This window comes from Aptenodytes patagonicus, chromosome Z, assembly GCF_965638725.1.
Source record: "Aptenodytes patagonicus chromosome Z, bAptPat1.pri.cur, whole genome shotgun sequence".
NCBI lineage: Eukaryota > Metazoa > Chordata > Aves > Sphenisciformes > Spheniscidae > Aptenodytes > Aptenodytes patagonicus.
Genome location: NC_134982.1, coordinates 11004044 through 11015076, shown reverse-complemented (window position 1 = coordinate 11015076; position 11033 = coordinate 11004044). Strand labels below are relative to the sequence as shown.

The window sequence follows — 11033 nt, the reverse complement described above, 5'->3', positions numbered from 1 at the left end:
TTGATTACAACTGTACTGTAACTACCAAAATCAAAAGGCTTCGGGGCTTTACAGCATGGCAGCGATGGTTCCTACGAATTGCAATGCCTTTGCATCCCCAGCAGCTCCGTTCACACCACCCCGATGCCTCCCTGTGCCACAGGAAAGGTTTATTGCTCCCTCCCAGCCTTTCACACCCCCTCGCGCAAGCTAAAAATATCGGGGCAAAAGGAGGTGGATCTGTCTTGAGGAAAGTGGGGGCTCAGCATAGCCAGGGTCTAGCTCTCATACCTGGCTGCACCCCCCACTCCTCCTCCACCTCCGGCTGACTTCCACCTTGAATTTTTCAGATGTTTTTTGGCGAGGAAAAATTTAATTTTTATTTTAAAAAAATTAAAAATTAATTCTCAGGCTGTCTCAGAGCTATTTTAGCAGCAGCTAAACTCCAGCAGCTGCTACCTGCCAGGGAGGGCATCCCAGCATGGGTACCAGCGCTCCCCGGCACACGCCACCTCCCCAGCCTCCATCCTAAATCACAACACAACAAACAGGCTGTTCATTAGGTGCTGTTTAATTAAGCAATATGGATCCTGCCTCGATATTTACAATCCCACTTGCTTTGATTTATTAGAGAGAGAGTCTCATTTTTAAAGACGGCGACTGTAAAGTTTAATACTGCTTGACATACTGCGATTTTCATTTACGGCCCCAGGCCGAGGCACTGCAGCCCAGGCTGGGAGCCGGTGGACTACTAAATCAGAGCTAACTGCGCGTGCAGCTTCGTTACAACCAGTTCAGCGGCTAATTACCCCAATCTGGATTCCCACATTTAAGCCAATTCGTTGCCACTTTTCCAGGGCCCTGGGGAAGAGCGGGGAAGTTTGGAGGTTGGCACGAAGGCACTTGTTGCGATAAGAACGGATGGGGGCTGTGATGGGGATGGTCGCAGAGCCCAGACAGACAGACACTGCTTGTCCCAGGAGGGAAGAAATCAGTTTGCAAGAGGCCAGACGCTGAGCTGGGCACCCCCCACGCCCTGCGGAGGAATGCTGTGTACAATGTACAATGGCTCCACGTTCAAGGGTCACCCCAAAACCACCACCTCCTCCCCAAAACCCTTGGGCACCTGGGAAGCCCTGAGGCCAGGTGGTGGAATGGCTTCTGGGCTCTGGGATGGGGTGATCGGGGAGGAGGATGGGGCCAGCATGCAGGAGGGCTGCATCCAGCCTGGCTCTGAGCTTCATGCTGGCCCGGCCCTTCTCCCTGCCCCAGCCCCATGGGTAGGGATGGGGGAGCGATGCACAGATGGGGCAGGGGGGGCACAGCCCTCCCCACAAATTGTCGTCTTGTAGGTAGGAGGGGAGCATTTCTCTCCTCACAAGATATTTCTAGCCCCCAGGAGCCCACTCACAGACTTGACAAAGATAGGGGCCTCATTAAGGAGTTACGAGAATGGCTCTTTAGTGACAAATAAAATCTGTTTGTGCAAAAATGTGATGGCAGATGGTGCTGGGCATCCCCCCACATCAGCTGTGGGGCATCACTGTCCAGCACCTACCCCTGCACAGTCCTGGGCCTTCCCTGGGAGAAGGGACTGCAGGGGGGGAAAGCACAGAGCTGGTTGCAGCGTCCCTCAGCTCAGCCCAGGGACCGGGATGCTGCTGCCCGCCATGGGTGGGCACAGGGAAGGGGAAAGGGGGTAGCAGCACCATGAGCAGAGCTGGACCCCCTGGCAGCCCCCGGGCTAGCAATGAACCAGCCCCTTGCTGCATCCCAGCAGTCCCGCACAGCAGCCCCAGTACCCACACGGCAGCCCTAGGCAGAGAGGAGGAAGGGGAGCAGCTGTGTGAGCCACGGCCAGGAATCCCCGGCCAGCAGCCTCCATGCAGCAAGTTTGCCAGGCCTCAGCCCTCCCCCAGGAGCTGGCTAAGCCTTGGGCAGCATCAATTCCTCCCTGCTTCCCACTGCTCTCCGAGCCTGCGGTGCTCAGAGACAGGCTCAGAGCTCCCCCCAGGGAGGAAGAGGAAGCAACGCAGAGACAGGGACAGCAACAAGCAGCACAGGGCTGCCATCACACCCCCTGCAGCCCCCAGGGTTATCCCCCACCACCAGCTGGGGGTCCCCACCAGAGACCTCAAACCTCCCACCCAGGGACAAGAGCCACCAGGGCACAGGCACTTTGCTTCCAGGTTTTATTGGCCAGCGGAGCTATGCCCTGCCACAGGGCAGGAAGCACTCCCAGTCCCACCAATAAGACTGGACTGGGAAAAGGGCGAGCCCTTTCGTGCTGGTACAAGCACGCTGCAGAGGCGAGAAGATGCAGCCTGGGATGGGGAAGGAGACCAGGGGAACCACAACACCTGCATGAGGATGCCACAGGATTAGGACTGGGGTACCCGAACAGGCAAAACCAGTCCCCAAGCCAGGCCCAGCTGCAACAAGTCTCAGGAGAAGCTGGGAGACCAGAGGGCTCACAAGTGACACGAGTTCCCAGGCCTCAGCTCTCGCCACCCCCAGCTGACTCCTCTTCCTGGCCTCACCCAGCAGAACCAATGGCCGGCTCCACTGCTCCCCATCACGATGTCTCTTTGGCCCTCCGCTTGTAGTGCACCTCAGGGAGGCTCCTCAGGCGCTCAGCCGCCTGCGGGGCACAGCAGAAGGGGCAGCCAGCGGCTGGTCCCAGGGACGGGCCCAGCACGGGACCCCTGGCTCCCCACAATCCCCCCCGAGCTATGCTCACCTGCTCAGGTGTGAGGTCCCGCTGCGCCTGCGCCAGCATCTCATAGCCAACCATGAACTTGCGGACAGTGGCGGAGCGGAGCAGCGGGGGATAGTAGTGGGCATGGAGCTGCCAGTGCCCGCAGTCCTCCTCCAGGTAGGGGCCCGTGGGGGCTCCTGCCAGGGGTGCAGCCGCTGCATGAGCCCCGGGGAGGGGACGGGGACATGGATGAGAGGGTCACAGGGGTCCCCCAGCCACGCTACTCACCATGCCAGCCCATGGAGTATGGGAAGGAGACTTCGAAGAGGTTGTCGTACTTGATGAGCAGCCTCTGCATGATGGAGGCCAGGCCTGCAGGGGAGTGCCAGGGAGTTGCACCTGAAACTGGCCAGCCTCCTGCTGAAGGCAGGCAGCACACCTGGCTTGGGGGGGGGGGGGGGTCACCCTCAGCATCCCTCCTGGGTGGTCATCAGTGATGGGCAGAAGGGACACGCTGGCCAGTTCCCCTCCTCCTAACCCATAAAGACAGCCCGAACAACGCAGCACAAGGAGCCCCCATTCCTAATCAGCCAGCATCCCAAAAGTATGGGGGACCATGTGCTTCATCACCCCAAAAAGGATGATAGTCCCCCCTACAAGTACAGCCTGTGCCTTGATGCCTGGCTCCTGCCCCAGCATAACAGGGGTGCCTGTCCCCACTCAAACCAAGCCTGGCAGCCCCACACCCCAGGGGGACACAGACCCTCCAGCACCAGTGAGGCTGCCACAGAGCTGCCTCCTAACAAAGGCCGAGCCCAAAGGACATGGTACAAGGGCTAACAAGGTGCAGAGCCACTCACTGTCCCTCTCGCCCTTGTGGAGGTCCTGGAGGCGGCAGACGTGACGGCGGGGTAGCAGCAGGGTCTGGTAGGGCCAAGTGGCCCAGTATGGCACCACAACCAGCCAGTCTGTGTTCTCCACCACCAACCGCTCCTGCGGGATACGGCACTAGATGGGGACAGGCGCAGCCCCGACACCCTGGGGATGGGCGCTCCCAGGGCCCCTGCTCTTGGGCACTGGGGGGTAGTCCCCAGCGTATATCCAGCTCCCAGGAAGGGGATATGGACAACAGCCACGTCCTCACCTTCCGGCGAGCCTCCTGCTCGGCATACTCCAGCAGCATGGGCACACCATGCTGGCTCAGGTGCTGCCGCTGGGTCCGGTCCTCCAGGTGTGCCTCGTTGGGGAGGAAGCTGCTGGCCCAAACCTGAGAGAGACATTGGGGCAGGGGGCTGGGTTACATGTACCCCGCATTTGCAGGAGTGCCCCAGCCACGCTGCCTATCTGCAGGTCCGTGCTGCCACCAGGTGGAGAGTCTGACATGTGGCAGCCACAAGAGACAGTCCCCAGGAGGGGAGGTCACAGGACAGGCATAGGGGTATCCTTGCTGCAGAAAACTTTGGGACCAGGGCAGGGGGATTCCTGTTCACATCTTCTGCCTGGGTTTGTTGTAGGGTCGCCCACAGGGACTTGCGGTTAAGCCAGGTCACGGGTGGGACAGCCTCACCTGGCAGTGCGGATGCGGGTTGGAGCAGCCCATCATCGCTCCCTTGTTCTCGAAGATCTGCAAAGGAAGAGGTGCACCCAGCAGGTCCCAGCCCCAGGGTCCCTGCTGTGGGTTGCCACAGTGTCCCTGACACACCAGGAAAGCATCCCGCAGGAGACGAGAGCCTCACACCTGCCTGGAAAGGCTCAGGGGGCCATGAGTGGGGACAGGGGACCCACACACAACTGATATGGTCCCAACCCCAGGTGCTACCAGAGCACCCAGTCTTGGCACCCCGCCTCCACCCGAGACCCCCAGGGCAGGGAGAGAAGGGCAGCCCCCACCAGCCTCAGACCTGCACCCAGGGGTAGGAGGCACCCAGCTCAGCCGCCAGCTCTGCCCACGTGTCGATGACAGCCCGGATCTCTGCCAGGGACATGAGGGGCAGCGTCAGGTCCGACCAGGGGTGGAAGCACATCACCTTGCTGCAGAGGAGACACAATGAATCTGGCTTCATCTCACAGGTCCTGGCTGACATCACAGCCTGGACCCCCAGAGCCATGGGGGGTACTCACCACACACCCCGAGCTGCTGCTGCTCGAAACAAGGGGTGATCACTGTCACCTGGGGAAGGACAGAGAGTGGGGAAGGAGAAGGTGCTGGGGCAGCACCCATGCCTCTCCAGGCCACCCTGCAGCCCCCCTAGGACCCGAGCCTGGGGGTCCCCGGCAGCCTGCTCTCCCCCCCAGAAGTTACCAGGCTCAGGAGCATCGGGCTGCAGTGCAGGGAAGTCATTTGGGAAGACGAAGGTGCCCTCGTACTGGGGGTTCACCTGCCAGGGCGAGAGACGGGATCAGGGGGGGATGGGGCGGTGGGGGGAGCCCGGACGCCTGGGTCCTTGGTGGTACCTCGCCGTTGGCCCGGGCGGCCCCGGGGCAGAGGGGGTTGTTGGGGTCCCAGCGGGGCACATCCTCGGGGGGCGGCTTCTCCAGCTGCCCCTGCCAGGGGCGCTTCACCCGGTGGGCCGACACCAGCACCCAGTCGTCCCGCAGCGGGTTGTAACGAGCGTGCTGGTGCTCTGCGGGGAGAGAGGATCGGGGCATCAGCGAGGGAGGGACGCGGGGTGCAGACCCCCCGCGGGCCAGGCACCCCCCCCCCATGCTCCCTCCGCGGGTAACCCTGCAAGAGGGTCTGCACCCCACTTTATGCCCCCGTCAGCTTCGCCCCTTCCTCTCTGTCGCAGTCCGGGGGGGTTCCCCGCTGCCACTCCCCCCCCGGGCAGGGAGGGTCCCCGCAGCCCCCGCTTCCCGTGGCTCGGCTGGGCTCTGCCGGGGGTCCAGAGAGAGGCAGCCCCGGCCGTACCGCTGGCGCGGAAGCGGCCGCCTCCCTCCTCTTCCTCCCCCGCCGGCGATGGCTCCATGCCGCGGCGCCCCCGGAAGCCCCGGCGGCTGCAGCGGCACCGCCCCGCGGGACCGGCCCCTTCCAGCCGCCTCCGCCGCCGCTCCGCCCCGCCGCGCCGGCGCAGGGCCGCCCGCGGCCGGGCATGGCGTGGCCGCGGGGGGGGCGGTCCCGATCCCCGTCCCGGTGGCGGCGAGGCGGAGCGGCGGTGGCGGGCGGCATGGGGGCGGCGGGGCGACGGGCGCTGCGAGCCGGGCTGGCGCTGGGCGCGCTGGCGCTGGTGCTGCAGGGGCTGCGGGGCTGGCTGGCCTCCAAGCGGTACGAGTTCACCCCCGCCGAGATCGCCCAGCTCGCCCGGCACCACGCGGGTACGCGCCGCCCGTGGGGACGGGGCCCACCGACCATGGGGAGTGGAGGGGAGCGGGACGGAGATGGGGTGGGGACGGGGAGCGGGAAGCGGAACGGGAGGCGGGAGCGGGGGGCGCAGCGGCCTGGGCTGGGGAAGGGACCTGTAGCGGGGGCGCGGGATCGAGGAGGTTCCGGTACAGGGGGGCCGGGATCACGGGGGGAACGGGACTGGGGTCAGGGAGGGGCCGGGGGGCTGGGACTGGGGCAGCAGGACCGGTATCGGGAACGGATCAATACCGGGGAACAGGGACGGGGAGCATGGGGGTATGGGGAACGGATCAATACCGGGAAACAGGGACGGGGAGCATGGGGGAAGTGGAGTGGGGGAATGGGATTGGAGCAAAGGAGGGATGGGGACTGGGGCAGCAGCGTCACCCAGCCCGGTTGGGGCTGAACCCGGCATTAAGCCGGCTCTCTCGGTGCTGGGGCTGAGACAGGTCGGGGGACCAAGCCTCAGGTGGGTCAGGGGCAGAACCGACCCCCCAACTAGGGCTGGAGGGGAGGGCTGGCCCCATAGGGCACAGGGTGTGCAGTTGCAGTGGAGGGGCTGCATGTCACCAGAGCAGGGTCACTGTCACCTTGCTTGGGTCCCCCGTATAGCCCAGCACCTGGGGTGGGCTGTAGGGCTGGAGCACTCAGTGCTGCGCATACTCCATCACCATCTGGGGAGGCAGTGGGGCTGGGTCAGCGGTCACGGGGGCTGAAGGCTGGAGAGAGGAGACATCTTCCCTAGGCAGACCTCTCTAAGGATGTGCTGGGACCCTGTGCCTGTAGAAGGGATTCAGGAGAGGCCAGCAGGGCTTGATCAATGCCAGGGACTCACAGCAACTCCGGGTGCTGTAGGGCTGGACCACGAGCTGGCTTTCTCCAAGATCATTGTGGAGCTACGGAAGAAGCACCCAGGCCACATCCTGGCAGATGAGGACCTGCAGTGGGTGTTTGTGAATGCAGGCGGGTGGATGGGCTCTATGTGCCTCCTGCACGCCTCGCTCACCGAGTACGTACTGCTTTTTGGGACAGCTGTTGACACTGGGGGCCACTCAGGTAAGCAGGGTGAACAGGGCTGGCAGGCGGGGGGTTTCTCTGAGCTGTCTCCACTCCACTTGTTTGGGTCTGGCTGCCCTGGCCGTGGTGTGCCTGGGGCAAGAGCCCACTGCTCTGCTTCTTTTACGGGGTGCACAATGCTGGAAAACACCCTCCGCATGGGGACCAGCCCCCGTGATGTCCTGCAGTACCTGCAGGTCCTTGTGCATGCCATGTCGTGTGGCTAGGACTCTCCGCATCCAGCTGGCAGGCGGTGGCAGGCATCGCATCTCCCAGTGCTTCAGCAGGGAGCGAATGCCAAACACGCTGGAAACGTTGGGGCTTAAGGACACCGAGTAGCCCAGGCTGCTGGGATATGGCCAGTCACACAGGCAGCCTGGGTACCAGACCCAACTGCGCTCCTCAGTGTGTTGAGGCCCTGGGGCTGGCATCCTTCCCCACCGGGGGGCTGCTCCGTGGCTCAAACCTGGGCTCCCCAGCCATCCCCAGCAGGGATGCACTGAGCCAGTGCTGCATGTCCTCCTGCAGGTCGGTACTGGGCAGATATCTCCGACACCGTCATCTCGGGGACCTTCCGGCAGTGGAAGGAGGGGACCACCAGAAGTGAGATCTATTATCCAGGTAAGCGCAGCAGCCATGGTGCCCTGCAGGCTGTGTCCATGTCCCGGGGCATGGCTGCTCTGCAGGCTGGTCCTCCACTGTCGCAGAGCCTCTTCCTTCCAGCTGGCAGAAGCCAAGAGCTCACAATGGGGCAGTTTGTGTCCCCTGGGCATATCCCAGCATCTCAGTGGGTGCCAGTAAGAGAAAAGTGAGCAAGACTGGGGGGGTTTGTGGTGCACAGACCAGAGTGCTCAGCCCTGCAAGCCCCAGTCCCACACATCTCTTTGGGAACAATGTGGGGCAGCCACTGGGAGCAGTGCTGGTTGTGTGTGTTGGCAGGGGACACCATCGTGCACCAGGCGGGAGAAGCCACATCAGTACAGTGGAGCGCAGGCACCTGGATGGTGGAGTACGGCCGGGGCTTCATCCCTTCCACGCTCGCCTTTGCCCTGGCTGACACCCTCTTCAGCACTCAGGACTTTGTCACACTCTTCTACACCCTGCGCGTCTACGCCAAGGGCCTGCTCCTGGAAGCCAATGCCTTCTTCAGCACCTTGGGCTGCTGAGCCCGGCTCGCCGGGATGCCCTGCCAGGCACGGCTGGCTCCTCTCCTCCCAGCCTTCCTCCCTTTTCCTCCTCCCCGAGCCCCGGCTCTAGCAGAGGCAGCAGGAGACCCCCTGTGCCTCCCCCAAATTGCTCTGTCCTTCCCCATGGGCCAGCTGGGTGCCAGGACAAAGGGACCGTGGCGGTCACAGCAATACAGATGGCCAGTTCCCTTGACTACCTGCCTCTCCCCCCTTTCGATCGGAGCCATGTCTTGCTTTTCCATCCTTTGGGGCTGGAGTGGCCTTGCGGGGTAAGAACACCCCTGTGTGCCCTCAGCATGCCACAGGAGAGGGGCTGGAGCTGGCTATCCCCAGGCTCCACAAAATTTCTCCAGCTCCTGAGACATCAGGAGAAGGATGCCGCCTTCGGGGCAGGGTGCATGGGGTGAGCCTGGCCAGAGCACCCACCGTAAAGGTCGGCTGAGGGGTTCCCCATCTCCCTGGCAGGCTGCCAGGGCTGCAGGCAGCGCAGGGCACTGTGTCCAGCTGGCAGCACCTCCCATGGCTCCGTCCCCACTGATGTGGGTTGGCAGCACACAGTGTCACCCTGGCACAGGGCAGGATCTGTGCTGGGACCTGCCAGCAGTGAGGGGATACTCAGCCTCTGGGCTGGAGGTCCCTCTTGGTCCCCTGTGTGTCATCTGCCCCAGGGGACGGCTGGGGCTGGAAGAGGGTCCCTTTCCCCACGGTCCCCCTCCCTGCAGTCCCCCCCAAGGGGGAGAGCCACCATCTGTCGCCTTAACCAAGAGCCCATTCTGCGTGGCCTCTGGCCTATGCACATACCTAGTGTCTGCAGGTGCCCGGACCTCTGTACTAGCTCAGGATGGGATCTCACCCCTCGAAACGCTTCCCCTGGCTGTGAGACCCCCTGGGGACAGCCACCCTGCTCAGTTCCCAGCGCAGGGCCCCAGGCACCGAGGGAGCGCTGCGGTCCCCTGTCTGAGCCCAGCTACAGACCCTGCTTGCAGCCCTGCGGCTGGACCCGTGTGGGCTTGCTGCTTGGTGGAGGGCTTTCACCTCCGTGCTGCTGCCAAACTAACGTGTGTGTCCCTGGTCACCGGGCCTGTAGCATGTCGCTCCTCCTGTTCCCTGAACTGTCCCCATCCTGCTGACTGGCAGCCCCACACACGGGCTCCTTCTTAACTTGCCACTTGAAAAGAGATATCAGTAATAAAACTGTTCATCCCACCGGCTCAGGTCCCCGGGAGAGTCTCTGGAGTGTGCTGAGCCCCTGCCACAGGGAATGGTGCTGGATCCGTCCAGCTCCGGGCTCACCGGGGATCCTGCTGGCAGCTGGGGACATTTGGGTGTCCCTGGGCAGCCAGCATCATCCCACCCGGGGTCCTGGGAGCCGGGGTGTGCAGTGCTGGGCAGGATCAGGCCCTTCTCAGCTCCCGGGGACTGGCGGGAGATGGTGCTGTTACTCCTCCCTCCACTGCAGTCGCTGGGGATCAAAAGCCTGGGCTGGTGTCAGGGCCCTGCTTCCACGGGGGACCCAAGAGTCTGAAGGACTCCATCCTTTTGGGGACAGTGCTGATGCTGGGCATGTGGCCCTGCAGATAGACAGACCCAGGTGCAGTGGACTGATAGTCCTGAGAAGTTTACACAGACACACACACATACACGCTCCAGTGTGAGAAGGGCACAGGAGGGAAACACAGGGTGTGTAGGCTGTGTGTGTGCATGTGCGTGAGTTCACATGCTGGCAGAAAGGTTGCATGCATGTGTGTATAGGTGCAAGCAGGATGGTTTTGTGTGTGTGTGGCTTGGCAGGGCAGTTAGGCATGCGTAGGTGTGTGCATGCATATAGGTAGAACAGTTTGCAGGTGGGTGTAGGCAGAACAGGTGGGGGTTGCACATATGTGCGTGCATGTGTATACAGGTAGAACAATTGGGCATCTGTCCATATAGTCGGAGCAATAGCACACGTATGAGTGCTCAGGCATGTATGTGTAGGACATTTGTGTATGCACATCTGTGTAGGCAGAAGAGTCATGTGCATGTGTGTGTGCCTGTGCAGGTGAGACGAGTGTGTGCACGCGTGTGTGTGCACAGTCCAAGTGAACATGTGTGTGTAAAGACCAGCAGGACAACCAGCTATACGTGTGCGCACACCTGTGTGCCCATGGGCAGATTGTGTGTGTGTGCAGATACGCATGTGGGCAGGCTGTGAATGTGTGCGTGTGTGTTCCCATGGGCTGCGAGGCCACCCTGACCCCATGCTGTGCCCATTCCCTGGGGCTTAGCGAGGGCCTGTTGAAGAACACGAACAGTCCTGTGCTGGCCCGTGCAGGAAGGCGCTAACTCAGCAGCTCGTATCAATACCGCTCCACTTACAGCGAAGGCCGTGTAATGAAAATCCAATGGGCACGCTGGTGGGAGTAAATAAGTATGCCATTAAAATGAGAAAATCAAAGCTCTGGACAGGTCTTTTCTCTTGCCCATTGATTTCTTTTATTACGGAAATATTGCTGCTAAATAACATTAGTGTGAACAATCTCAGCAGTGTTTTCCGTAGCACCCGTGTCAATAACCCCATCGTGGGTGGGGGATCCCCCCCAGCCTGGCCACGGGGCCGGCAGCCCTGTCCAGGTTAAGGGCTGCTCCAGGGGTACCTTCCTCACTGTCCCCAGCCACACTGGGATGTGCCTGGCAAAGAAACCGGGCAGCACAGGGTGGCTTGGGCAAGTGCTACTGGGATGGAGCTGGGCTGGAACCCAGGAGCCCTGGCTGCTTTACTGTGGTGGGAAAGGTT

At 62.2% G+C, this 11033-nt stretch overlaps 2 protein-coding genes across 5 annotated transcripts; one reads left to right on the top strand and one right to left on the bottom strand.

Annotated features, from left to right (window-relative positions):
* Positions 1-1037: 1037 nt before the first annotated feature.
* Positions 1038-5653, bottom strand: GALT (galactose-1-phosphate uridylyltransferase). Of its 2 annotated transcripts, XM_076362076.1 has the most exons (12): positions 5586-5653; positions 5132-5301; positions 4980-5055; positions 4799-4847; positions 4579-4708; positions 4245-4301; positions 3822-3944; positions 3538-3670; positions 2966-3049; positions 2720-2874; positions 2520-2620; positions 1038-2339 (listed from the first exon to the last, which is right to left on the bottom strand). In XM_076362076.1, the coding sequence occupies exons 1-11, from the start codon at positions 5641-5643 to the stop codon at positions 2555-2557; spliced, it is 1101 nt and encodes a 366-aa protein (XP_076218191.1). In that variant the 5' UTR covers positions 5644-5653; the 3' UTR covers positions 1038-2339; positions 2520-2554. The 2 variants fall into 2 exon arrangements, with proteins under 2 accessions (XP_076218191.1, XP_076218190.1); XM_076362075.1 differs by having other exon boundaries at positions 1038-2620.
* A 188-nt stretch (positions 5654-5841) lies between these two features.
* On the top strand, positions 5842-10695 carry SIGMAR1 (sigma non-opioid intracellular receptor 1). 3 transcript variants are annotated; one of them, XM_076362078.1, is made up of 4 exons: positions 5842-5989; positions 6873-7073; positions 7602-7698; positions 10525-10695. In XM_076362078.1, exons 1-4 carry the CDS (start codon positions 5842-5844, stop codon positions 10580-10582), a joined length of 504 nt encoding a protein of 167 aa, XP_076218193.1. In that variant the 3' UTR covers positions 10583-10695. The 3 variants fall into 3 exon arrangements, with proteins under 3 accessions (XP_076218193.1, XP_076218192.1, XP_076218194.1); XM_076362077.1 differs by lacking the exon at positions 10525-10695 and adding an exon at positions 8013-8305 and having other exon boundaries at positions 7602-7694; XM_076362079.1 differs by lacking the exons at positions 5842-5989; positions 10525-10695 and adding an exon at positions 8013-8305 and having other exon boundaries at positions 6910-7026; positions 7602-7694.
* Positions 10696-11033: the final 338 nt, after the last annotated feature.

Excerpts from the sequence above, each read along its gene's own strand:
- SIGMAR1 (XM_076362077.1), top strand. The coding sequence starts at position 5,842 with ATGGGGGCGGCGGGGCGACGGGCGCTGCGAGCCGGGCTGGCGCTGGGC. Across the intron at positions 5,990-6,872 it reads GCTCGCCCGGCACCACGCGG|GGCTGGACCACGAGCTGGCT; the intron begins GTACGCGCCGCC and ends CGGGTGCTGTAG. Across the intron at positions 7,695-8,012 it reads AAGTGAGATCTATTATCCAG|GGGACACCATCGTGCACCAG; the intron begins GTAAGCGCAGCA and ends GTGTGTTGGCAG.
- GALT (XM_076362075.1), bottom strand. The coding sequence starts at position 5,643 with ATGGAGCCATCGCCGGCGGGGGAGGAAGAGGAGGGAGGCGGCCGCTTC. Across the intron at positions 4,302-4,578 it reads CCTCCTACCCCTGGGTGCAG|ATCTTCGAGAACAAGGGAGC; the intron begins GTCTGAGGCTGG and ends CTTCCTTTGCAG. Across the intron at positions 2,875-2,965 it reads ATACTCCATGGGCTGGCATG|GAGCCCCCACGGGCCCCTAC; the intron begins GTGAGTAGCGTG and ends CACCCCTGGCAG.